Source organism: Panthera tigris, chromosome C1 (assembly GCF_018350195.1).
Source record: "Panthera tigris isolate Pti1 chromosome C1, P.tigris_Pti1_mat1.1, whole genome shotgun sequence".
In the NCBI taxonomy this organism is placed as follows: Eukaryota; Metazoa; Chordata; class Mammalia; order Carnivora; family Felidae; genus Panthera; species Panthera tigris.
In genome coordinates, this window is record NC_056667.1 from 139,121,881 (window position 1) to 139,147,230 (window position 25,350).

The window sequence follows — 25,350 nt, forward strand, 5'->3', positions numbered from 1 at the left end:
AGTTACTTGGTTCTTCTGAGATTGTCTCTATTCCTACAGGCAAAAGCCACACAAATCTTTGATGATGCTATGTTTAAAATGCTGTAAAAAGCCACAAATGAGGCATTTCTGTAAAGTATCATAGTTTCTATATCTTGCTAAAATGGAGAAATATATTTGATTTAGCTGCTGAGGCAAATTTTGTCAAAACAAACTACATTTATCTGCCTCCAGGAGTTAGGGATTCTTTTTTTTTAAGTATTTATGAGATTCATATTGTAGTATTACCCTTATTCTTCTTTTCCTGTACAGACACTACCTCAAAGTAATACACCTGTACCATAACACTTTACAGGTAATAAAGAAAATTTAAAGCTACAATGAATCTAGAATTCTCAACTGCATTTATTTAAAAACCACATCTTTTAAAAGAACTAAAACTTAAAAATATTGCAATGAAAAAACAGACTGTCATAACCAAATGTGATTTATTTTTAGAGAAAAATAACAGGTTTTTCCAATAAAGGGAAGAAATAACAATATGAGATCATGTCCTAATTACATGTTAATTACCACATCCATGGATGTGATCAACATGTATTCAATAATATGAATGAACATTTGAGATTTAAAAATCACAAACCACTTGCCAATGCTGTAAACCCATAAATGTTGAAATAAATACCCAGAAATAAGTAAATTTTAAAAATTTAAGCTTTTGACAGTGTTTATAGATCAACCCAAATGTTATGTACAAATAGTACTGCCAGTAAGCTGACATTGCTGTTAGTTTCCACCTAATTTCTTCATAATATGGCTATCTGGTGTTGCATTAGTGAAGATACTTCCCACAAACACATGGGTACCCCAGAGACTATGACGAATCACTTTACAGCAGCCAAGATCATCCACAGAGAATCCTAAATGTCGATAGCGTTCATCTGTTTCAAAAAGAGTGTTGTTTGTATATGATCCAAAAAACTGGAGGAAATAAAAATCATATTCATTAGCAAGAAAGGCAATGATGTAACAGTTTTTATGCAAACATGAATACGTATCTATTTTAACACCCCAAATATTAAAAAAAATCAAATAAAAAGGGCAGTTTAGGTACTGCATGTGACCAAACACCTCTTCATCTAATACCTGTCGTTCTAGAAATGTGAAACCAATAATCTAGCAAATACACGTTATCTAGAACCAAACATCTAGAATTAAACTAAGTTTTTCATTTCTAGTCTACACTACATGTTACTTGACTTTGAAAATAAGCTACAAAAAATTTCATTTTTACCTGTAACTGAAAGATACACCCAGAATGTGGGTGACAATAGTGGTTCTTATTTTTTTCAAAGTATAATTTTGGAAAAGTAATTTTTTGGAAGTTAACATTTATAAATGTTTAGTAACACCCATATTTTAATTCGAAAAGTATTTGTAACTGTCAAACAGTAAACACACTAATTCATTAATATAAATCAAATAGTATTTATTAGAGTAAAAAATAATAAAAAGTGATAGTGGTCCCTCAAAGGTTGTGAATGCAACTGACTCATAGTGGTATTCTCTGGGTAAAACTGTGAGGTTAAAAAAAAAGTCTTAAATCATCTATTTCTACCAAAGTTATAAACAATTTTATATTGTAAATAGTTTTATAATAAAAAACATTCCTACTTCAAATTAACCTGGCTTTCAAAATGTAATTACTCACTGCCAAACCAGATGATGGGTCAATAAAGTCAGCCCAATAGCCTTCAGCTCGAAGAGCGTAGCAAATTTCCTTAGCACCATTAATGAACTGCATTAAAAAAAGACACAAATATGCTGAAGATAGCATCTCTGTGGGTTTTAGTTTTTAACAAATTTTTAAATATCTTTTGCTTCAGAAAATTGGATAAGATTATAGCGTAATTTATCATTAGTTGTAGATTTTTACCAGTCCAAAAGATTGATGGTTCATTTAACACTTTTACTTCCTTCAAAAAGTCTAAATTGTGTATTTTTCTTCTAAATTGCTTCCTGTTTTATGAAAAATTTCTAATCAGTTCTGTGCTGTTAACTCCCAAATTTGTCATGAATTAGAAAATATAATTGCTATTTTGTATTATAGTGTAAGAAAGGGAAAACAAAATATTCATAATGAAAAGACATGAACTATTCATTCATATGTTAAAAATGTGTGTCTTTCAAAAATACATCTATCCATACTCATGGTCATGATACATGTCATGATACACATTACACCTTTCTGTATTTTTTGTACAGGACATAATTATTACAGACCATGTGTCTGTATATCTTATTCAAAATCTTGGTCTTTCCATTCTCATTTGTGATTCCTATGATATCTTTATTAGCTTTATCAGACTAAACAGTGAAAAAGTAACAAATATTAGGACCAGATCAGAGTGTTTAAAAAAAGAAAAAAAGGACAAACCATAAATGTTTAAAAACAAGGGCACAGTTCCACTTTTGGCCATTAACAGAATAACAGATGCCAAACGTTATCTGCTATCTGGTGAACACCTGCTAAAAGCTGTAAAACTGACTAAAATGTAAGATACAACAGTTTTAAATCCTGAATAATAATTAAAACTGTAATCTTGTGGAGAAGGGCAACAAGTCAAGTGATTTCCATATGTGTTCCAGCTCTCTGTCTGGAACACTGTTTGTCACAGGGCAAAGGAGAAGATCCCAAAGTGATGGTGTCACTAAGCCAAGGAGGTAGAAAGCAAAAGTTCTGGACTGCGGAAGCATCTGGAATTTGTGGGTTAGGGCACTGGAAGAAAGATGCACACTGGGGTTCTCAAGCAGTCCACAGAGCAATTCACCCTGGTTCAGTAGCCAAGGGCAGAACTGTGCACTCACAAGGTGAGATTTCTTGAGGAATCTGTCTCACAGAGAGTGCCAGCTGGGGCCTGAGAGCTCAATGGTGTTAATCAGGGTTGTGCAGTCCTAGGTAACATGGATTTCTGGACAACATAGGATGATCAGACCTTGCTGAGCACATCTGGCATTCAGCTGAGATGCCCAAAAGTCTAAGCCTTAGGAAGATGGGCCATATCCTAAAATAAGAGGTTAGCAATTTACAGCCTGAAGGCCAAATCCAGCTGGCTGCCTGTATGTGTTAACAGTTTCACTGGAATATATCCATATCTGTCTATGACTACTTTAACAATACAAGGGTAGAGACTATGACCTATAAAAGCCTAAGAATTTATTATGTGGCTCTTCACAGAAAGTTTGCTGATCCATGCTACAGAGGAAACTTAAGCTAACTTACTTTCTCCCAGCACTTTCTTGTAAAATAATGAAAAACATTAAATAAAAATTGTATTCTTTAGGTTATTTTCACACTTAATATTTACACATATTACTGCATTTCATTAATCCTATTTCTTAGGAAAACTACTGAATATGGTCTAGAAAAGTAATTAAAAAGTATATCAATTTAATGAACAGATCTGCCATACACAAAACTACAAGGAGAACAAAACAATACAAACGTTTGTAAAAGTTAACTAAAAGAATCCCAAAGTATCATAAAAAGAATCAGTTTAAGTATTTCTCTTTAGATTTCTGCACATCAACAGCAAACACTGACATCTGGTGGAAAAAAACTACAACAGATTTGAACAAGAGAACATAAAATATCTACTGGGACAGTCAACTACGTGTGGTTCTAAAATAACCACTAATGTATCTAAAACAGAAAAATTTTTTTTTTTTGTAGAAAATAGCTTTAATCATTATAAAATTAAAAATAATATGGCACTTCAAAGCCCTGAAACTGGTTACAAAAAACTCACAACTATACTGGGGTCAGTATCAAATGAGGCTCAGAATCTTTAACTGATGAGAAATTAGGACCAATAATTCAATGCACATGTGAGAGCTCTCTAGTGACTTAATGATAGTAATGGTAAATGTATATATTAGATACTGCCTTAATATGTAAATAGAAAATGTCTGAGTTATTGTCTATTTAAATTTCAACTCTCTAAATTCAGATCTCTTTAAAATCAGATAATGTCTTAAGACCTGCCCTCTCTGCAACTTCCTTGTTAACTAGCATATAACTTGCTCATGATTATTACTACATAAAATTTAATTAGCAAAGCTGTATGTGGGACATTTTAGTATGATGAAGTCATTATCCTAAAACATTCTGTTGAGTATGTGAATTATAATTTACTAATGAAAAGAACCATACATCCAGTCATAAGGAAAATATAAAATAATTCCTAATATCTTACATGAAAATTAGTAAAGGGAATTTTTCCAATTATAGTTAGCTAAGGCGCCTAATGGAGTTAATCTTGACTTGTCACTCGGGCAAAGAAATGTTTTCCTATCTTGTAGAAACTGATATAACCCAACATCAAACTCTTTAGACTTTAAGTTAGCATTTACCATTTTTCAGGTTCGTGAAAATGAAAAGAAACGCTAATATTCTGGGTAAGCTAGCATGACAGGATATATACAAGGAGAATCTTTTTTGGTGGGCAAATTGGCACCATCTATCAAAACTTAAATTACCCCTGATTCAGTAATTCCCTACTTAGGAATCTACCGATTTTATATTTGGGCATACATGTTTATGCACATACTTTTTTCACTGCCTATAATAGAAAAAGTTTTTTAAATTTATAAATTACTAAGGGAATTTTTAAAGTAATTAAAAATTTATAATTTGCCCATGCAATTTTATGCAGATTTTACATAGTATGAAATCTATGTGTAATGCTATGGAAGGGTGTCAAAACATCTGGTTAAAAGGACAGGGAAAAAAATATGGGTCTATAATATGTTATTACTGTACTGTAGTAGTTACTGATTACTCCTTGAAAACTGGAGTAATTTCCATTTTTTATTTGACATGCTTTAAAAACATTTTTTTTTTTAAGGTTTAATTCATTTATCAGAGACAGAGTATGAGGCAGGAGCGGGAGAAAGACAGGGAGACACTGAATCTGAAGCAGGCTTCAGGCTGAGCTGTCAGCACAGAACCTGATGCAGGGCTGGAACTCATGGACCGTGAGATCATGACCTGAGCCGAAGTCAGATGCTTAACCAACTGAGCCACCCAGGCACCCCTTACTTGACATGCTTTAAAGAGAGATACAGATATGAAGAGTTTTACTTTTTTGCCATTTTTACTGTATTTTTCAATTTTCCTAAAACATATAAATTTTTAAAAATTGAACTGCTGGACAGAATCTAAGTTTTTCAAAGATAACTACAAAAAAGTCATGGCATTTTTATGCTCAGAAAAGATGTAAAAGTCCTTTAGTACTGAAATATATTAGCAGAGAATAAAGGCTAAAAAGACACCCATCACCTTAAAATGTTGGTATTTAAATAAGATTATAAAATTGTCAGCAATTGAAAATGTTTTTTTTTTTTTTTTTTTTAATTTTAATGTTTATTTTTTTTGAGAGAGAGACCACACATAAGTTGGGGAGGGGCAGAGAGAGAGGGAAAGAGAAATCCCAAGCAGGCTCCATGCTGTCAGCAGAGAGCCTGACATGGGGCTAGGGCTCATGAACTGTGAGATCATGACCTGACATGAAACCAAGAGTCAAGACACTTAACTGACTGAGCCACCCAGGAGCCCCCAAGAATTACCTTTTCTAAAAGCATTTCTCTTTCATTTTCTACCTCTTCGCTCCAAACAGTCATATCATTCTTGGTTTTCTGTGTTATAGTCAGAATCATTAGTTTGTTGGTGGCTACTTCTGGAAACAGTGACTCAAAATCTATAAATAACAATAAAAATTTCAGGGAGATTTTTTTGTAAGAAGCAGTGTATAAAAGTACTTCTTTAGAAACATGGTGATTAAGTTAAATTATTGTGATACCAAATTGGATTTATAAATGCACATTATTTTTGAAAAGGATACTGAAATGGAAGTTTTAATTAACTTCAGCTCTTGGATGGGCTGAAATATTACTGTCAATTCTGAAGAGCAAGTAAAGGTTACTTGTTATTGATCTTACAATTTTCAAAAAAAGTTTGTTACGATTTTTCTCAATATTATGTATTAGCTCATGAAATTACAGCTGTAATAAAAAGGAGAATAACTTCAGTGAAAAAGTTACTAAAAATTCTATTCTTATCTAATGCCAGCATGAGGTCAGATGTCAGGGGACATTTGGAAGACCTTACCTCGGCCATGTAATCTTTTCTGACCAGACACATTACAGTATTAAGTTACAAAGTATTACAATTCCTATGGAATACATTATTTAACACATTAGAAAATTAGTGACATTGCCTAGCAGTACACATGAGTGTAAAAATGTATAAAAGCACAATATACCTCTTCGCAGCAATTCTGGACATGTTTGGATTGCACACTCTACTTTGGCATTTTCAAAGTAAGTTTCTGCACTGTTGATTTCTTGTTCAATAGGTACATTATTACCCTAAGAAGAATGAGAAATATAAATAAAATCTGGAGTTCAAATAAAATATATGGTCTGTTATAAACTTGTCTTTCCTGGAAAGGTTTTAGAAAAAATTCTAGTTAACTGGCTGTGGGGTAATTGTGTTATATACCCAAACTTTTCTCTATGATGAATAAAGATTTGAAAATTTAAAAATGAACACATAAATATATTAATATTCTAAGACTTGGTATGAGTAGAAGTTGGCTAAGAAACTAAAATGCCATGACTATGTCTTACAATGTTACCCTGTCTGATACTTTGATATCTACTTGTCCTTTTGTTCTATAACCTGTAAAATGGGGGAAAATAGCACTAACAAAATAACATGATTAAACATAAATTCTCCTACAGGATGAGGCTTTTATTCATCTGAAATTTACTGGGCACCTACTACACATCAGCTAACAAGAGCAGCCCTACAATGGTTAAAAAAAAAAAAAAAAAAAAATTCCAGTCTTCACTCTTAGGTATAAAAGAGCTAGTAGAAGAAAATCAGCATGAACAAATAAATGTAATGCAATATGAAAAGTGCTACAGAGTTACAAAGAAAGTCTTTTGGCAGTCTAAATGGGGAAATGCTTTGCTGGGGGAAATCAGGAAAAGGTTGAAATCCTCATATTTGAGCTACATGTTAATTAATGTGTATTATGTGGTTTGTAAAGAATACTAGGTAAAGCAGGTTAGAAACTGAGGAGGAAAAAACAGTCCAGCAAGAGATAAACAGTGCAAGCATATGCAATGGTTAAAGAGAATGGTGCAATTAAAATATTTACGGGTCACTTAGTGTATTTAAGTGTTTTGTGTTCATTTTCACATTTAATCCTCATAGCAACTTTATGGGCTAGGTATTATTATTATCCCCATCTTACATATAAAGAAACATTTAAGTAGTTTTCTCAAGGTCAAAAAATTAAGTGAAAGAGCAAACACCTGTGAAGCCAAATTTATCCTATCTCCATAGTCCATCTCACTATAATGCCTCTCTAAGAACTGAGGAGAGATAAGGAGGCCTTGAACTCTGGCTTTATTAGTGAGACTGAAAGGACACAAATAATTAAAAAGCTACATCAGAGATGGAAGCAATGTAATTTTGTCACTCTATATGGAGATAGGGGAGAGAGGGGAGCCAAGTTTGGCAGAATTCTAATCTTGGGACAGTGGGAGAATGACTAAGTCACTTATGTTACTGATAACATGGGAGTGAGGACAGGTTTTCAGAGGGGTGGAAAAACCCCTAAGTATTAGACATATAAAATCTAGGGTATTTTAAAGCAATAATGATGTTTGGCAGGCAGACAGAAAAGTGTCAAGAGAGGTCAACTGTCTCCAAATGTTAGGTTACCTGATATAAGCCATAGTAATTGTGAGGGGCTGTTCCTTAATATTATGGCTTCGATCAAACAGCCTGAAACATCGCAGAAATTCAAAAAATGATGAGGATCAGGAGTTTGGCAGACACTCTGAATTGCATGTAACTTTCCATTTAGGTGAGCAACAATGCAATACCAGTTTGTTTATTGTTTTAATTTTTTTTTTTTTAAAGTAAGCTCTATGCCAAACATGGAACTTGCGTTCACAGATGCCCAGATCAAGAGTTGAATGCTTTACCGACCGAGCCAGCCAGTTGCCCCTGCAATACCAGTTTAAAAATGTATTAAAAAAGAAAAAAAAACCTCAGAAGTTGATTTTTCTAAGTCTATCTTTTTTAGTTTACTGGATCTCAAGAATTTCAGAGTTCTCAGGCATTTAAGTTTTAAATGCCTAGGAGTGTAAATCTAGTTGGAATTTGCTCCACAAAAAAATTATTTATAAAAGTGAAAAACAGGGAATCTATATTTCTAGTAATATAGAAATAACTAAATTATATTTGAATAAGCAGTTATTACACAATGTATTTTTGAAGATTTACTTAAGAGATTGTAATCTAATTTTTCTATTTTTGTTTCCTAAGAAAGAGCGAGCAAGGAAGGGGCAGACAGGGAGAGAGAATCTTAAGTAGGCTCCACACTGAGCATGGGGCTTGATTTCATGACCTGAGCTGAAATGAAGTCACATGCTCAGCTGACTGAGCCACCCAAGCGACCCCAAAGAGACTGTAATCTAAAGTAAAATTATATAGCCAACATTATGTATAGAACAGTGCCAAGTTTTAAAAAACTATGTATGTTGTTTCTGAGAATGTTGGAACTAAGTAGGTATTTTTAAAAACTTTTTCAATTCAAGTAACATGCTCACAGTTATCAGAAATTAATATAGTGTTAATAATTAGAGAAGCAGAATAAAGGATATTAACAATTTACCTGAAATTCATTCACATATTGTGCCATCACAAACTCATGTCTTTCACTTGATAAAGGTTCTGCTAGAACATCAGGTAAAGTTTTATGAACCTGGCTTTTCTTCTGTGACACAGTCCCATTGAGGTGGCAATCAAAACCTATGTTCCCAGGAAGCTGGAATCTCTGATCCTGAGGTCCAAATGGGCCCATAGTTTCATCAGGCCATACTGTTCGAGAGCCTGAAGAGGAACAACAAAATGAATCCATTTTCTCAAGTGCATTGGTGGACTGAAAGAATACTCTTCTTCCAAATAGGTATTTTTTATAAAACCGATAGATCTTTGGAATTTGCTTTCCTGTGTGAATATAAATTAGTTTTGTGTTGTTTTCAGCTCATAGGCAAATCAATTCTAAGGAGAAGGATTTAATAAAGTACAGTAATCCATACTATGTAATACCTAATAGTCAATAAAAAGAATATAGTAAATCTTGGAAGGAGTCCGGGAAGACAGCAGAGGAGGATCCTAAGCTCACCCCCTAACACAGAAACACCTAGGTTAACAGCCATATCAGTGCAACTAAACCAGGAAATAAGCCAAACACTGGCAGAATAGACTGCACAATTAATCACAGAGAAGAGGCCAATCAGGGTAGAAGGGGCACAGACGCAGCTGGAAACCATACTACTCTGAGAGACTAACCCCAAAGAGGAGAGACAAACACAGAGAAGGGAGAGGAACAGACCCCATACCAGACATGGGGGACCCACACTGAGAAGACAAGTCCCCATAACATCTGGCTTTGAAACTCAGTGGGGCTTAACTTTAAGAGTTTTTATAGTTAATGGGTTTAGCTCTGGGAGAGCCAGAGGGTGATAGGAAACTGAGTTCCCACCCTTAAATAGAGAATGTAACAACAAACAATCCCACTTAGAGGCAGCATAGAACCAGCAGTTTGAAAAGTGCCTGAGGTACACATGAAGGAGATTTTTTTTTTAAACTAATCTCAACCTGTGTTGAAGTGTTGGAAAAACAAGGATATGTAGGAAACTTCTCTGAGAACACAAGAGCTGGCAGGTGCAATCCCTCTCACTTCCACTTCAGCCTAGATACCCAGACATTTGTAGGAACCAATGTAAACACTCTCCACATAGCCTGCTAACACCGCGTGCTCACCCCTGCATTGATTTAATCCATTCAACCAGCTCCACTGGGCAAGAGTGCCTGCAACACAGCTCTGGCAAGGTCTCTCATCCTGTAAGCAGCCCTGACAGTGACCATCATCACTCCAAAGTGATTCTTGCCATGGCGAGTGGAGAAGATGACTACACACACTAGTCTGACAGACATTTCATCTGTTGGTCACACCAACCAAAAGAGCCTCTCAAACAAAACAAAGTACCCTGCACTTCTGTGCAGCCCCTGCAAATGGGCTGAAAGTAGGCATCTGGACTGATCACTGATGCTGCCAACTACAAGCCCTTTCCTGCCCCAAACAGGCTCTGAACTGGACAGGGACCAAACCCTGCCCACACAAGCAAAATGGACATTTGCAGCCAAATGGATTGAAGGCAAATGCAGCTGAGCCACAAGAGTATGGTACACCAAACCCACATAAAAGACAACCTTAAAATGCTCAGTTCTGGAGAAGAGGGGACATTGTGCCACAAGGCACCACAAGCTCTCTTCTTCATAATGCCATTACTTTCAAGATCAAGAGAGATGTATCTTACTTTCCAAATATATAGGAACAAACACAGAAATGAAGAAACAGAGGAATATGTCCCAAATGAAAGAACAGGATGATACCACGCAAAGAACTAAATGAAATGGAGATAAAAAATATGCCTGCTAAAGATTTCAAATGCTCATAAATATACTTACTGGATTTGAGAAAAGAGTGTAGCATCTCATTGAGACCTTCAACAAAGAGACAGAAAATATAAAAAGAACCAGTCAGAGATTGACTCTACAACTGAAATAAAAAATACACTATGGGGAATGAATAGCATTGTTGAGGAGGAAGAAGAATGGATCAGTGACTGGAAAGACAAGGTAATAGCAACCACACTGAACGGGAGATAAAAAAAAAAAAATTAAAAAAAATGAAGAAACTTAGGGAACTCAATGACACCATCAAGTATAATAACAGTTGTATTAAAAGAGATCCTGGAAGGAGAAGAGAAAAGGGAATGGAAAATTTATTTGAAGAAATAATGGCTTAAAATTTCACAAGTGTGGGGAAGAAAACAGAAATTTAGATCCAGCAGCATAGAGAACACCCCTAGCAAAATCAACTGAAGGAGGTCCACAACATCACATATAGTAATTAAAATGGAAAAAGGAGTGATAAAGAGAATTTTTAAACCTCCAAAGAAAATAGTTACATACAAGGGAAATCTCATAAGGATATCAGCTGATTTCCAAGCAGAAACACTGCAGGCCAGAAAGGAATGGCAGGATATTTAAAGGGAATTCTCTGAGTGGAAAGAAAAGGCCATAACACAGAATAAGAAAATTAGGAAAAAATCTTACAGGTAAATACAAACAATAAAAGTAGTAGATTAATCACTTATAAAACCAGTATGGAGGTTAAAACACAAAAGTAGTATCAATTATATCTATAAAAATCAGTCACTAAAATCAGAAATAAAAATATGTCAAGTATGACATCACATACATAAAATGTGGGGGTGGGTAAAAACTTCATGCTTTTAGAACGGGTTCAAACATAAGTGACTGTCAATTTAATGTAGATTGCTGTACATATAAGATGTTCTATGTGAACCTAATGGTAACCACAAATCAAACACCTATAACAGATGTGCAAAAAATAAAGAAATCCAAGCATATCACTAAAGAAAGCCAAAAACCATAAGAAAGAGAAGGCAACAGAGAACTACAAAAACAACCAAAACCAATCAACAAAATGGTAATAAGTACATACTAATAATTACTTTGAATGTAAATGGACTAAATGTTCCAATCAAAACAGTAAGATGGGTGAGTGAATGGATGAAAGAGCAAGATCCACCTAAATGCTGTGTGAAAAAACTCACTAAAGGACACAGGCAGATTGAAAGTGAAGGGGTGGAAAAACTTTACCATGCAAATGGAAGTGAAAAGAAAGCTGGGGAAGCAATAGTTCTTTCAGAAAAAAAAAAGACTTTAAAAGAAAGACTGTAAAGAGACAAAGAAGGTACTACAAAGGGAAGAGTCCAACAAGAGGATGTAACAATTGTAAATATTTTTGCAGCCAACATGAAAGCACCTACATACATAAAACAAGTATTAACAAAAAGAAGGTGACAGCAATACATTAATAGAAGACTTTAATACCCCACTTACATCAATGGATAGATCATCCAGAAAAATCACCAAAGAACTAATGGCTTTGAGTGACACACTGGGCCAGATGGACCTAACCTACATTCAGAACATCCAATCAAAAATAACAGAATACATTCTTTTCAGATGCACATGGAATATTCTCAAAAGATGTTACATTACAAAACAAGTCTCAATAAGTTCAAAATTACTGAAATCACATAATGCATCTTTTCTCATTGCAACACTGAAACTACAAATCAAGGTTAAAAAAAAATTGGAAAGAATACAAATACATGGAAGCTAAATAAAATGCTACTACACAATGAATATGTCAACCAAGAAATCAAAGAGGAAATAAATACATGCAAACAAATAAAAATGAGAACACAATGGTCCAAAATCTTGAGATTCCTCAAAAACCTGTTCTAAGAGGGAAGAAGATACAGCAATACAGGCCCACCTAAAGAAGCAAGGAAAATCTCAAACAGCCTAACCATACACCTAATGGAGCTAGAAAAAGGAGAGCAAACAAAGCCAAGGAAAGGAAATAATGTAGAGCAAAAATACATAAAATGAAGACTAAAAAAACAATACATCAATGAAACCAGGAGCTGGTTCTTTGAAAAGAACAACAAAACTGATAAACCTTCAGTCAGACTCATTAAAGAAAGAAGACTCAAATAAAATCAGAAATGAAGGAGAAATAATGACACCACAGAAACACAATGGATTATAAGAGAGTATTAGGAAAAATAATATGCCAACAATTTGGACAACGTACAAGAAACGAATAAATTCTTAAAAACACAATAACCTTCCAAAATTGAATCAGGAATAGAAAATATAAACAGATTGGTTACTAGCAATGACACTGAATCAGCAACCAAAAAATTCGCTTTGTTCGTTTCTTACATTCCACATGAGTGAAATCATATGGTATTTGTCTTTCTCTGACTTACTTCACTTAGCAAATGCTATCTCCACCCATGTCACTGCAAATGGCAAGATTTCATTCTTTTTTATGGCTGAGGAGTATTCGATTGCATATATATATATATATATATATATATATATATATGTACATATACATACACACCACATCTTCCTTATCCATTTATCAGTTAACAGTACTTGGGCTGTTTCCATAATTTGGTTATTGTAGATAATGCTATAAACATTGGGGTGCATGTATCACTTTTAATTAGTATGTTTGGATTGTTTAGGTAAACATCTAGATGTGCAATTGCTGGATCACATAAGTGTGTATATATACACACACACACCAGCAATTGCACATCATATTTACATATACACACATATATATACACAATACATATATTGTGTATATGGTTTATACACACAGAAATCTGTAACATTTCTATATACTAATAAAAGGAGAGAGAGAAATTAAGAAAACAATCCCATTTATACTAGCACCAAAAAGAATTAAATACCTGGGAATAAACTTAACCGAGAGGTAAAAGACTCATACTCTGAAAACTGTAAAACACTGATAAAAGAACTGAAGATTCCACAAACAAATTGAAAGATATATGATGCACATGGATTTGGAGAACCAATATTGTTAAAAATGTCCATATTATCTAAAGCAATCTACAGATTTAACGCAACTCCTACCAAAATTACCAACAGAAGTTTCACAGAACAAGAACAAATAATCCTAAAATTTGTATGGGACCACAAAAAACCTTTAACAGCCAAAGCAATTGTGAAAAAGAACAAAACTGAAGGTACCACAATCCCAGACTTTAAGATATACCACGAAGTCAGTAATCAAAGCAGTATGGCACTGGCATAAAAACAGTCACATTGATCAATGCAACAGAATAGAGAGTCCAGAAATAAATTCACACTTTTATGGTCAATTAATTTATAACAGAGGCAACAATTTGTAATGGGAAAAAGATAGTTTTCAACAAATAGTGTTGGGAAAATTGGTTAGCTGCATGCAAAAGAAATGAAACTGGACCACTTTCTTATATACAAAAATACTCTCAAAATGGATTAAAGGTCTCAATGTGAGAGCTGAAACCATAAAACTCCTAGAAGAAAACAGGCAGGAAAAAAAAACAAACCCAAAAAACCAGGCAGTAATTGCTTTGACATCAGCTACAGAAACATTTTTCTAGATATCCTTTGTCAAGGGAAACAAAAGCAAAATTAAACTATTGGGACTATATCAAAATAAAAAGCTTTTTTGCACAGTGAAGAAAACTATCAACAAAAGGACTACAAATCAAAAAGGCAGCATACTGAATGGGAGAAGACATTTGCAAATAATGTTTCTGATAAGAGAATAATAATATACAACATATATAAAGAACTTACATAATTTAACATCAAACACCTGCCTCCCCCCACCCTGCCCTGCCAAATCAAATTAAAACACGGAGAGAACAGACATTTTCTCCAAAGACAATGGTCAAAAGACACATGAAAAGATCTGAACATCACTAATCATCAAGGAAATGCAAATCAAAAACCACAATGAGCTATCACATTACACCTGTCAGAATGGCTAACATAAAAACTGAAGAAATAATAAATTTGGTGAGGATGTGGAGAAAAAGGTACACTTGTGAAAGATGCACTGTTGGTGGTAATGCAAGCTGGTGCAGTCACTGTGGAAAACAGTATGGAATTTCCTCAAAAAATAAAAAACAAAATTACCATATGATTCAGTAATTCCAGTACTGGGTATTTAACCAAAGAAAACAAAAACACTAATTCGAAAAGATACACACACCCCTATGCTTACTGATTCGTTACAATAGCCAAGATATGGAAGCAACTCAGTGTCCATCAACAGATGAATGGATAAGAGGATGTGGTGTATATATACACAATGGGATATTACTTCACAATAAAAAAGAATGAGATCTCGCCGTCTGCAACATATGGATGGATGCAGTGGGTATAATAATAAACAACATAAGTCAAAGACAAATATTGTATGATTTCACTCTTATGTGGAATTTAAAAAACAAAACAACAAATAAGGGAAAAAAGAGACTGAATCTTAAATATAGAAAACTGGTGGTTGCCAGAGGGAAGGTGGTTGGGAGGGAAGGGTGAAATAGGTGAAGGGGATTAAGAGTACACTTATCTGATGAACAGGGAATAATGTATAGAAAACCACATTTTTTGGTTTAAATCATATTGTACACCTGATACTAATATAACATTGTATATTAATATTTGAATTAAAAAAATACAATAAATGCTTACTGATGTTGAACAAAGTCTAGGACACATTAAAAGAAAAAGGTAAGTCAAAAATAGTCTATGTGACATTTATTCTACATTCTTACATTTATGCTTTTATTTTTTAAGTTTATTTTTCTTTTTTAAAGAGAGCACATAAGCTAGGAGAAGGGTAGAGGGAGAGAGAGAATCTTTTTTTTTTTTTTTAATTTTTAATGCTTATTTATTTTTGAGAGAGACAGTGTGCGAGTGGGGGAGGGGCAGAGAGGGAGGGAGACACAGAATCCAAAGCAGGTTCCAGGCTCTGAACTGTCAGCACAGAGCCTGACGCAGGGCTTGAGCTCATGAACCGTGACAACATGACCTGAGCTGAAGTCAGAAGTTTAACTGACTGAGCCACACAGGTGTCCCTATGTTTTTAAATACAGGAAAAAAGATCTAAAAGATACTGAACTTAATAGTGGTTACCTTTGGAGAGGGCCATTCAACTGCAGTTACCTGAGGGCACAAAATATTAATGGACTGGGAAAAAAAAATCTCATATCAACCAATGTGACCTAATGTCCTGTTTATAGCCACAGGAGTTAATATGGATTAAATTCTTACAGAAGAACAGACCACATTTTTTAAATCTTGACAAATATCTTACCTTGTGAAAAATTTAAAAAGATCTAGAAAAGAACAAAGTAGAAAATAAAACAAAAAAATAGAGCAGTTTTGTTTAAAGGGATAATTGCTGCAGAATTAGTTGACAATAAAAATATTTTTTAATACTTTGCTAGAACTAAATGAGTAGAAATGGGTATGATAGAATGGCTGCCCCACCACTAGATCTAAAGTGCCACCATATCCCTTTTGCAGACCTATGATAGACATCACCCATCAATCATGGACTTCTTTCATGATTAACAGACCCTGTCTCATGATTCTCAACCCAAATTAGTCTAATACTTCCCAAAGTTTTAAGTATTTAAGAATCACCTGAGATCTTTGTTAATACGCAGAATCTGATTCGTAATGTTTGGCGTGGAGCTCAGGATTCCTCCTTTCTAACACATTCTCAGATGATGCTGATGCTACTGATCTGCAGATCACACTAAGCCAATAAGGCTAGATCTAGATAGCCATTAATGACTGACTGGAGTCAGTTCACAAAGTAAAACATTGCAGGAGTACTGACAATATGGACTCTAATTTTGGTCTTTCATTTTGTTCATGTTTGCTGAATCACCTCTCTTAGGGCCACATGTTCCAGATTCTTCAGAGATTAAAATACGTATGGTAGAAATGCCTACAAGGCTGGGACAGGGAAAGGCTTGTTCTGGCCTCCCATAAATCTGTTAGAGATAACATAGTATTTCTTTCCTCTTTCTGATGTACAGGTGGTGCCCCAAGATCTAATTGAAGGTTAGCTGTCAATTAGGTGCATGCATGCCCTTTGAAGTACATGTAAACCCTTTGATCTCACTATAATGACCTTTGTCCTTGTCTCCTTGCTCTATAAAATCAATGCACTAAGGTATGGGTTTTACAGAGAATAACTATTTAGCTGCTGTGGACTGCCCTCTGTCTGATCCCACCTGTAAGTTACCCTGAATAAAACTCTGTAAACTGTATGAACTGGCGTGCTTTGTTTTCTGGTCTCAAAGTGCCTTAGCTTGGGGGATACTTTAATGTCTCTCCCCCACCTTCTAACAAAGATTTCAGGTATTTTGAAGAAGATGAGTTTTAAAGACTGAAAATCTAAGTTTCTTTAAAGAAAAGAAATATCCCATATTAATAGTAGATTTGAGTATATCTTTATGTGTTGGCTGGTTATTTAGGTTTTCTCTTCTTGGAATACCTGTTCATACGCATTTCTAAAAAGAATTTTCTGGGGCACCTAGTTGATTCAGTAGATGGAGCATGCGACTCTTGATCTTGGGGTTGTGAGTTCAAGCTCCATGCTGGGTATGGAGCCTACTTAAAAAAAATTTGGTTTTTTATTGGTTGTCTTTTTCCAATTGATCTCTATAAAAATTCTTTATATATTCAGCAATCTATACGTTTTGAATGACACATTTTTCATTTATGATACGTTATATGGTTAGCCTTGAGAATATATAAACTGGGGAGTAATAAGAGATGAAGTTATAAAAGAAAAACAGGGCAAGAAAACCAGGGAAGGTTTTCTTCCCCTGGTCATCTTACATGACACCGTAAGTAATGTATTGCAAGTAAAAAGATTTCTGTGTGGAATCCCTTTAGGATATATTAGGATATATATTCTTACTTCAATCTACTCACAGAACTAAAAAAAACACAAAACTGTTTTTAGAACTTGAACAATGATGCATAGCTTGAGGACAGTTTCTGAAATGCTAGTGAAAGCAGTGGGAAATAACCAAGGTTTATCAAGGAAGTAACGTGATGAAAATGTTTTAGACTTAATAGGATAGTGATGTGCAAACTGGATTAGAAGAAGCAGACTTTGTAGATGTGGGTAAGTTATTGATTCAATAAGAATTCATATATTGAGGACTTCTGGGAAGATGACACGACAGGAGGATCCTGAGCTCACTTTGCCCCATGGACACAACAAGGTTAACAGCCACATCAGAACAACTAACTCTGAAAACATCCTGAAGACTGGCAGAATAGACTTTCTACCGTTAATCATACAGAGAGGGCCATATCACAAAAAGAGTAACAGGGGCAAAGATGCAGTCAGGAACCAACCCCCACAGAGAGACTAACCACAAATTAGAGGGTCCCCACAATCATAGAGAAGGAGCACCTCAGGCTTGGGGTGGGGGGAGAACCTACACTAGGAAGATGAGTCTGCATAACATTTGGCTTTCAGAAGCAGAGGAGCGAGTGAGCGAGTTATTTATTTATTTATTCATTCATTTATTTCAATCAGGCTTAACTCTAGGTACTTTAAAAATCAGCAGACTTAGCTCTAAGAGAGGCAGAAAGAGATATGAAATTGAAGCATAACAACCTTAAAAAAAGCATAACAACCCAGTTGAAATACAATATAAAAGTAACAATTTGAGAAGAGCCTGGGATCTTTAGGAGACTTCTCCAAGAATCCCCGCCTCAGTCTAGACAGCAGGCCACTTGCAGGAACTAGCAGGAGCACTCTTCCACCTGTATTGCTACCATCATGTGCCCTGCTACAGTGCTCCCTTTCAGATCTACCCTATCCAATCTGCCACGCTTAGCAGCCATCCTGCCAAAGGAACTCGTGCCATGAAATACCTTGCAAGCAGATATGGCAAGAACCTGTGTCACTCTAAAGAGACTCCTGCCCTAGGAAGAAGGAAAGATAATCACACACACCAGGGCACACTCAGTCCCAGCAGCTGAACCTTATAGCTGGCATTGCAAAGACAGTGCCCCGATAATCATCAGTGCAACTGCAGCCCCAGCAGATGGACTGAGGGCAGGCATCTGGTTGACTGTTGATGCTGCCCAACTACAAATACCTTGGTGGCTCCAGACTGGCCCCTTGACAGCACAGGGACCAAATGCACACAACAAGCAAAGTGGGCCACTGCAGCTTACTGGACAAAAGGCAAACAAGGTTCAGCCACAACAGGAGGGAGCAAGCAATCTGCAGTGGAGACAGGCCTGAAGTTCCTGGCTCTGGAGAACAGGGGAAATTGTGTTACAGGGTACCACAGTACCTCTTCTTCATAAGGCTATTACTTTCAAGATCAGGATAAAAAGCTGACTTTCCGAATACAAGGAAACACACACAGATAGTTAAACAAAATGAGGAGACAGAGGACTACACATCTCAAATGAAATGAGAACAAAACCACAGCCAAGACCTAAATGAAATGGAGGTATCTCAGTATTTGGGGGGAAAAAAAAAAAAAAAAAAACAAAACCAAAAAACTACCAGGAATCAATAGCAGATTACAGGACACAGAAGGATGGATCAGTTACTGGGAAGATACAGTAATGGAGAACAACCAAGCTGAAGACGAGAAAGAGAAAGAAAACATTGAATGTGCCTAAAAGAAATAAAGAGGAAATACAAAATACATGAAGACAAATAACATGAAAACGCAATGTCCAGAATCTTTGGAATGTGGTGAAAGGCTAGAATTCTAAGAGGGAAGATTACAGAAACACAGGCATACCTCAAGAAGCAAGAAAAATCTCTAATAACCTAATCTTGTATCTAAAGGAGGTAGAAAAGAAAAAGTGCAAAACCAACAGAAAAAAGGAAATAACAGATTAGAGCAGAAACAAGTAAAATGGAGACCACCTCCACCCCCCCAAACCCACAATAGGTCAATGCAACCATGATCTAGTTCTTTGATAAACATCAGTAAAATTGATGAACCTTTAGTCGGACTCACCAAAGGAGAGAAAACTCAAGTAAATAAAACCATATATAAAAGAGGAGAAATAACAACTGACATCACAGGTACACGAAACACAAATTGGGAATATCATGTAAACTTATATATCAACAGAAAGCAGAATATAACAGGAATGAAAAAATTCCTAGAAACATAAATTTCCAAAACTGAATCAGGAATGTAAAATTTACACAGACCAATTACTAGCAATGACATTGAAACAGTATTCAAAAATTCCTAACAAACAGAAATCTAGAATCAGATGTCTTCACAGGTGAATTCTAACAAACATATAAAGAAGAGTTAATACCTATTGTTCTAGAAATATTCCAAAATATAGAAGATGAAGGAAGCTTACAAATTCATTTCATCAGGCCAGCATTACCCTGATACCAAAACCAGATGAAGACACTACAAAAAAAGAAAAGTACATACCAACATCTCAAATGAACATAGATGCAAAAATCCTGAACAAAAAATTACTAAACAAAATCCAACTATGCATTAAAAAAATCATTCACAATGATTAAATGCACCTTATTTCAGGTACACAAGGGTGGTTCAGTATTTGCAAATCAAAGTGATACAACATATTAAGAGAAAGGACACATGTGAGATGGGATAGACATTGGTATGGCCCTCTTTGGAAAATTGAATCTTCTACACCAGGCAAAGAGGTAGAAGACTATGGGGTTTATCTATAGGGATATGAGGGATCTGACACAAGGGATAAGCCCAAGGAGAAAGGAAGCATCACTGGTTCTGGGAACTCTGTGTAGTGAGAAGAGGCAAAGATGTCCAGATGCTTCCCAGTATTCATTCTCCCTCTTTTTTAATAACAGGGTTTCTAAATTTTGGTTGGACACATTGGCTGCCTAGCTCAATGACCCCATTTCCCAGCCTCCCTTGCACCTAGGTAAAGTCATATGATTAAGTTCTGAGATGCAAGGAAAGTATTAGATGGATATTTCAAAATGTGTCTTTTAAAGGGAGACAGCACATTTCCCTCCAACCTGCTGCTTAGAATACACATACGATGGCTGTACAACTTACAATCATTTTGGACCAGGAGGAGCAGAGCTGCACCTGTTAGTAGAGCAGTGAGCTGGAAGGAGCTTGGCTCCCTGATAACTTTGTTGAATGACCCAAGAACCCCACAACCTATTATTTCTAGACAGATTTGGATGTGAAAGAGATATAAACTTCTAAATTGTTTAAAATATTAAAAAGAAAAAAGAACAAAAACCATATGATCATCTGAACGGACGTAAAAAAAGCAACTGAAGAATATAACATCCTTCAAGATTAACTCTCAACAAAGTAGGTTCAGAGGGAACATATCTCAACATAATGAAGGCTGTATTTGAAAAATTCACAGCTTCATACTCAATGGTGAAAAACAGAGTCTTCCCTCTAAGATCAAGAATAAGTTAAGGATATTCACTCAACAGTTTTATTCAACATTGTACTAGAAGTCCTAGTCAGGGCAATCAGGCAAGAAAAAGAAATAAAAGGCATTCAAAATAGTAAAGAAGATGTAAGATTTCCACTGTCTGTAGCTGACATGATACTATATACCGAAAACCCTGAAGACTACCAAAAAGTACTAGAATAACTGAATTCAATAAAGTTACAGGATAGAAAATTAATATAGAGAAATTTCTTGCATTTCTGTACACTAATAATGAAATAAGAGAAAGAGAAATTAAGAAAACAATTCCATTTACAATTGCACCAAAAAGAATAAAATACCTAGGAATAAACTTAACAAGGGAGGTGAAAGGCCGGTACTCAGGAAACTATAAAACACTGATGAAATAAATTAAAGATGTCACAAACAAATGACAGATATATGATGCACATGAATTGGCAGAGCCAATATTGTTAAAATTTCCATCATTACCCAAAGCAATCTACATATTTAATGCAATCCTTTTCAAAATAGAATTTTTCACAGAACTAGAATAAATAATCCTAAAATTTGTATGGAACCCCCCCCCCAAAAAAAAAACCCATGTAGAAAAAGCAATGTTGAGAAAGAAGTACGAAGCTGGAGGTATAACAATCCCAGTATTCAAGATATACTACAAAGCTGTAGGATTGAAAGCAGTATTACATTGGCACAAAAACAGACACATAGATCAGTGCAACAGAATACAGAGGCCAGAATTAAATCCACACTTACATGGTCAATTAACCTATGACAAAACAGGCAAGAATATACACTGGGGAAAAGACAGTATCTTCAACAAATGGTGCTGGAAAACTGGACAGCTACATGCAAAAGAATGAAACGGAACCACTTTCTTACACTAATACACAGAAACAAACTCTACATGGATTAAAGACATAAATGTGAGACCTGAAACCATAATACTGGAAGAAAACATAGGCAGTAAGGTCTTTGACATTAGCTATAGAAACATTTTTCTAGATATAGATCCTAAGACAAGGGAAACAAAAGCAAAACTCGACTATTGTTACTATACCAAATTAGTAAACTTTTGCATGGAGCAACGAACCACTGATAAAGCAAAAAGGCAACATATGACAAAGCAAAATATATGACAAAGCAAAAAGGCAAATGGGAGAAAATATTTGCAAATGATATATCTGATAACAGGTTAATATCCAAAACATGTAAAGAACTTACACAACTCAGCACCAAAAAATCCCAAATAATCCAATTAAAAATGGGCAGAGGACCTGAACAGACACCCAGGCACATACAGGTGGGCAATAGACACAGGAAAAGATGCCCAACATCACTCATCATCAGGGAAAGTCAAATGAAAGCCACAGTGAGATATCACCTTAAACCTTCAGAATAACTAAAATCAGAAACTCAAGAAATAACAAATTTTGGCAAGGATGTGGAGAAAACCTTCCTGCACTGTTGGTAGGAATGCAAACTGATGCAGCCACTGCAGAAAATACTATAGATGTTCCTCAAAACATAAAAATAGAATTACCATATGAGACAGTAATTCTACTACTGGGTATTCACCCCCTCCTCCTCAAAACACCAAAAACATGAATTCGAAAAGATATATGCACTGGTATGTTTATTGCAACATTATTTATAATAGCCAAGATATGGAAGCAACCCAAGTGTCCACTCATAGATGAATGGATAAAAGGTGTGGTGGATATATACAATGGAATATTACTCAGCCCTAAAAAAGAATGAGATCTTACCATTTGTAACAACATGGATTGACCTACAAGGTATAATCGTAAATGAAACAAGCCACTCAGAGAAAGACAAATACTGTACGATTTCACTCAGGTGTAAAGTTTAAGAAACAACACAAATGACCAAAAAAAACCCAGACTCTTAAATACAGAGAACAAACTGGTGGTTGCCAGAGGGGAGGCTGGTGAGAATTTAGGCAAAAAAGATAAAAGGTTTAAGGGTACACCTATCCTAAGGAGCACTGAGAAATACAGAGAATTGTTCAATCATTACAGTGTACATCTGAAACTAATAAAACACTGTATGTTAATTATGCTTGAGTAAAAATAAATAACATAATTATTTTAAATAGTACAAATCCCATGTCTAATGTCACACAATCTTAACTGTCCATGACCAGATTGAAACTATTCAGAGTTAAATCATTGGTAGGGTCAAAAGGAAGACTGTCTTGGCATTCAGTAAACAAGGTGGGAAAGAGGGAAACAAACTATGTTTTTGGCAGTAACTAAGTTATACAGTGTAAAATTTGTTCTATATTAGGCCCAGGTGAGTTAAAATACCTTGGCAGAGTCAAGTGGTCACTCATGGGAAATAAATTAATTCTCCTGGACACTGGGGGTATGAATTAGTGACTTGGAAGAGGCAATTAATCTCAAATGGATAAGCATGTAACTTTAATTGCTCTCTATCCACAGTTCCCTTACAATCAAACACAGGTCCCCATGCAGTGTAGTTTTATGCAGATAAGCCCAAAGCTCTATACTGATTCAAGACAATAATGTCTCCAGGTGGTAAAAACTGTTTTAGCTTATTGGAAAAAACATGAACACTGGTCAAGGAATCTGCAACAGAGGCACAATAAATACTAAAATTCAGACTATCAAGGGGGGCCTGGGTTGAGCATCTGACTCAATTTCAGCTCAGGTCATGATCTCAGAGTGGTAGGATTAAGCCCACACTGGGCTCCTTGCTGAGTGTGGAACCTGCTTAGGATTCTCTCTCTTGGCACCCCTCTCCCCTGCTCACGCTTGCACACTCTCTCTGAAATAAATATGAAATAAAGTAAAATAAAATACAATAGAATAGAAAAAATAAAATAAAATTGAGACTATTGAAAACTTTATGGATTTTGTTACGAAAGTTTTGTTTACAACAGTTAACACAAATTCCTCCAAGCAAATTAGAGGTGTGGCAATAAAGTGAAAAAGATGTTATATATTATTTAGGGCTATCACATCTCTCGGCCTACTTCTCAAACTAATTGTTTTCAATTTTTTTTTTAAATTACTTTTTATTTTTTTATTTTTTTAGAGAGAGATAATGTGTGAGTAGGGGGAGACGGCCACAGGGGGAGGAGAAGAAGGATGGAGGGAAGGGGGAGAGGCTTCTGAAAATCTGAAAATCTCAACATTACATCATGCCATGATTTGGTGAGTTCAGGTATCTAGACACTCATTAGGAAATCAAAGAGCTGTGCAGTATCCTACCTTTAAAAAAAAAAAAAAAAAAAGAGAGAGAGCTTTGGACAACACCTGGGTTTGGAGTTCTGCCTAACACAAGTTTCTCCACTTGGATACATTACTTTCAGATTCTGGTAGCACCCGTCTAATGAAAACTGTAAAGTTTAGGGGAAATTACATATATAAGTCATTTGCTGCCATTTCCTATGGAAAAAGTCAGTAAATATCAGATGCTATTATCATCTGATCTGTGAAGATGTACAATTTTGTGGACATATAAATAGTAAAAATTATCCCCAAAATGTATTCCCCTAAAAATATAATACAACCACTTCAGGCGATGTGTTTGGCAGAACATTTTAGTACTTAATCTAGCCACAACTTTGGAGAAAGAAAAAGAATACCATTACAAACGATTCGTAACATCCAAAATAAATATTGAAATACTCCCACTAGCAGTTAATACACAGATAGCACATTAACTTAGGTAATTGTGGTTATCACTGCTTTAGACGAATTCAGCCATTACATGCCCAGGGACATTCATCAGAAAATGTTAATTGGTAGTTTTCTATAGTTAGGTGGGCAGTACTTCAAAACCCAACACATGAACACTGGATCCAACAGAACTCCAATTCAAAAATTTAGAAAGATGCATACATATGCTGTAAGAAAAATAGTGATATGGTAAGTATCCATATTTATAATGACAGATGCTGTGTGTTTGTGTAGCCATGTCTTAAAAAGTCATACCTGATGCAAAATAGTTCCCTTTGTGGAGATTTCGCTAAGTCATTGTAAAGGTCACATTATTTGTTTACAGCTATTGTGATGACTTTATTTTTAAAAGTCAGTAAGGGATAGAATTAACAGTTTGTTGCACAGACATTTTCTGTTCAAATTTATGTAAGTACCTTATTTAATATTCACAAAAACAGTATGGGGTAAGTGATCCTATCTTCAATTCATGATGAGGAAATTAAAACTTTGTGGCATTAAGACCACAAAGTTTTTAAGTAATGGACTAGGAACACCAACCTAGGTTTTTTCATATTAAAGTTCCCATAT

General features: G+C 35.2%; 1 protein-coding gene across 2 annotated transcripts in view; it reads right to left on the bottom strand.

The window, feature by feature from the left end:
• Positions 1-675: 675 nt before the first annotated feature.
• The window catches only part of MMADHC (metabolism of cobalamin associated D), a 36,913-nt gene continuing 12,238 nt past the window's right edge, over positions 676-25,350 (bottom strand). For both annotated transcript variants that reach the window (XM_007078541.3, XM_042994428.1), the window contains exons 4-8: positions 8,733-8,950; positions 6,303-6,408; positions 5,608-5,738; positions 1,691-1,777; positions 676-960 (exon numbers count right to left, since the gene is read on the bottom strand). In XM_007078541.3, coding sequence (XP_007078603.1) covers positions 766-960; positions 1,691-1,777; positions 5,608-5,738; positions 6,303-6,408; positions 8,733-8,950 — 737 coding nt within the window. In that variant the 3' untranslated portion in view covers positions 676-765. The remainder of the gene's footprint in view (positions 961-1,690; positions 1,778-5,607; positions 5,739-6,302; positions 6,409-8,732; positions 8,951-25,350) is intronic.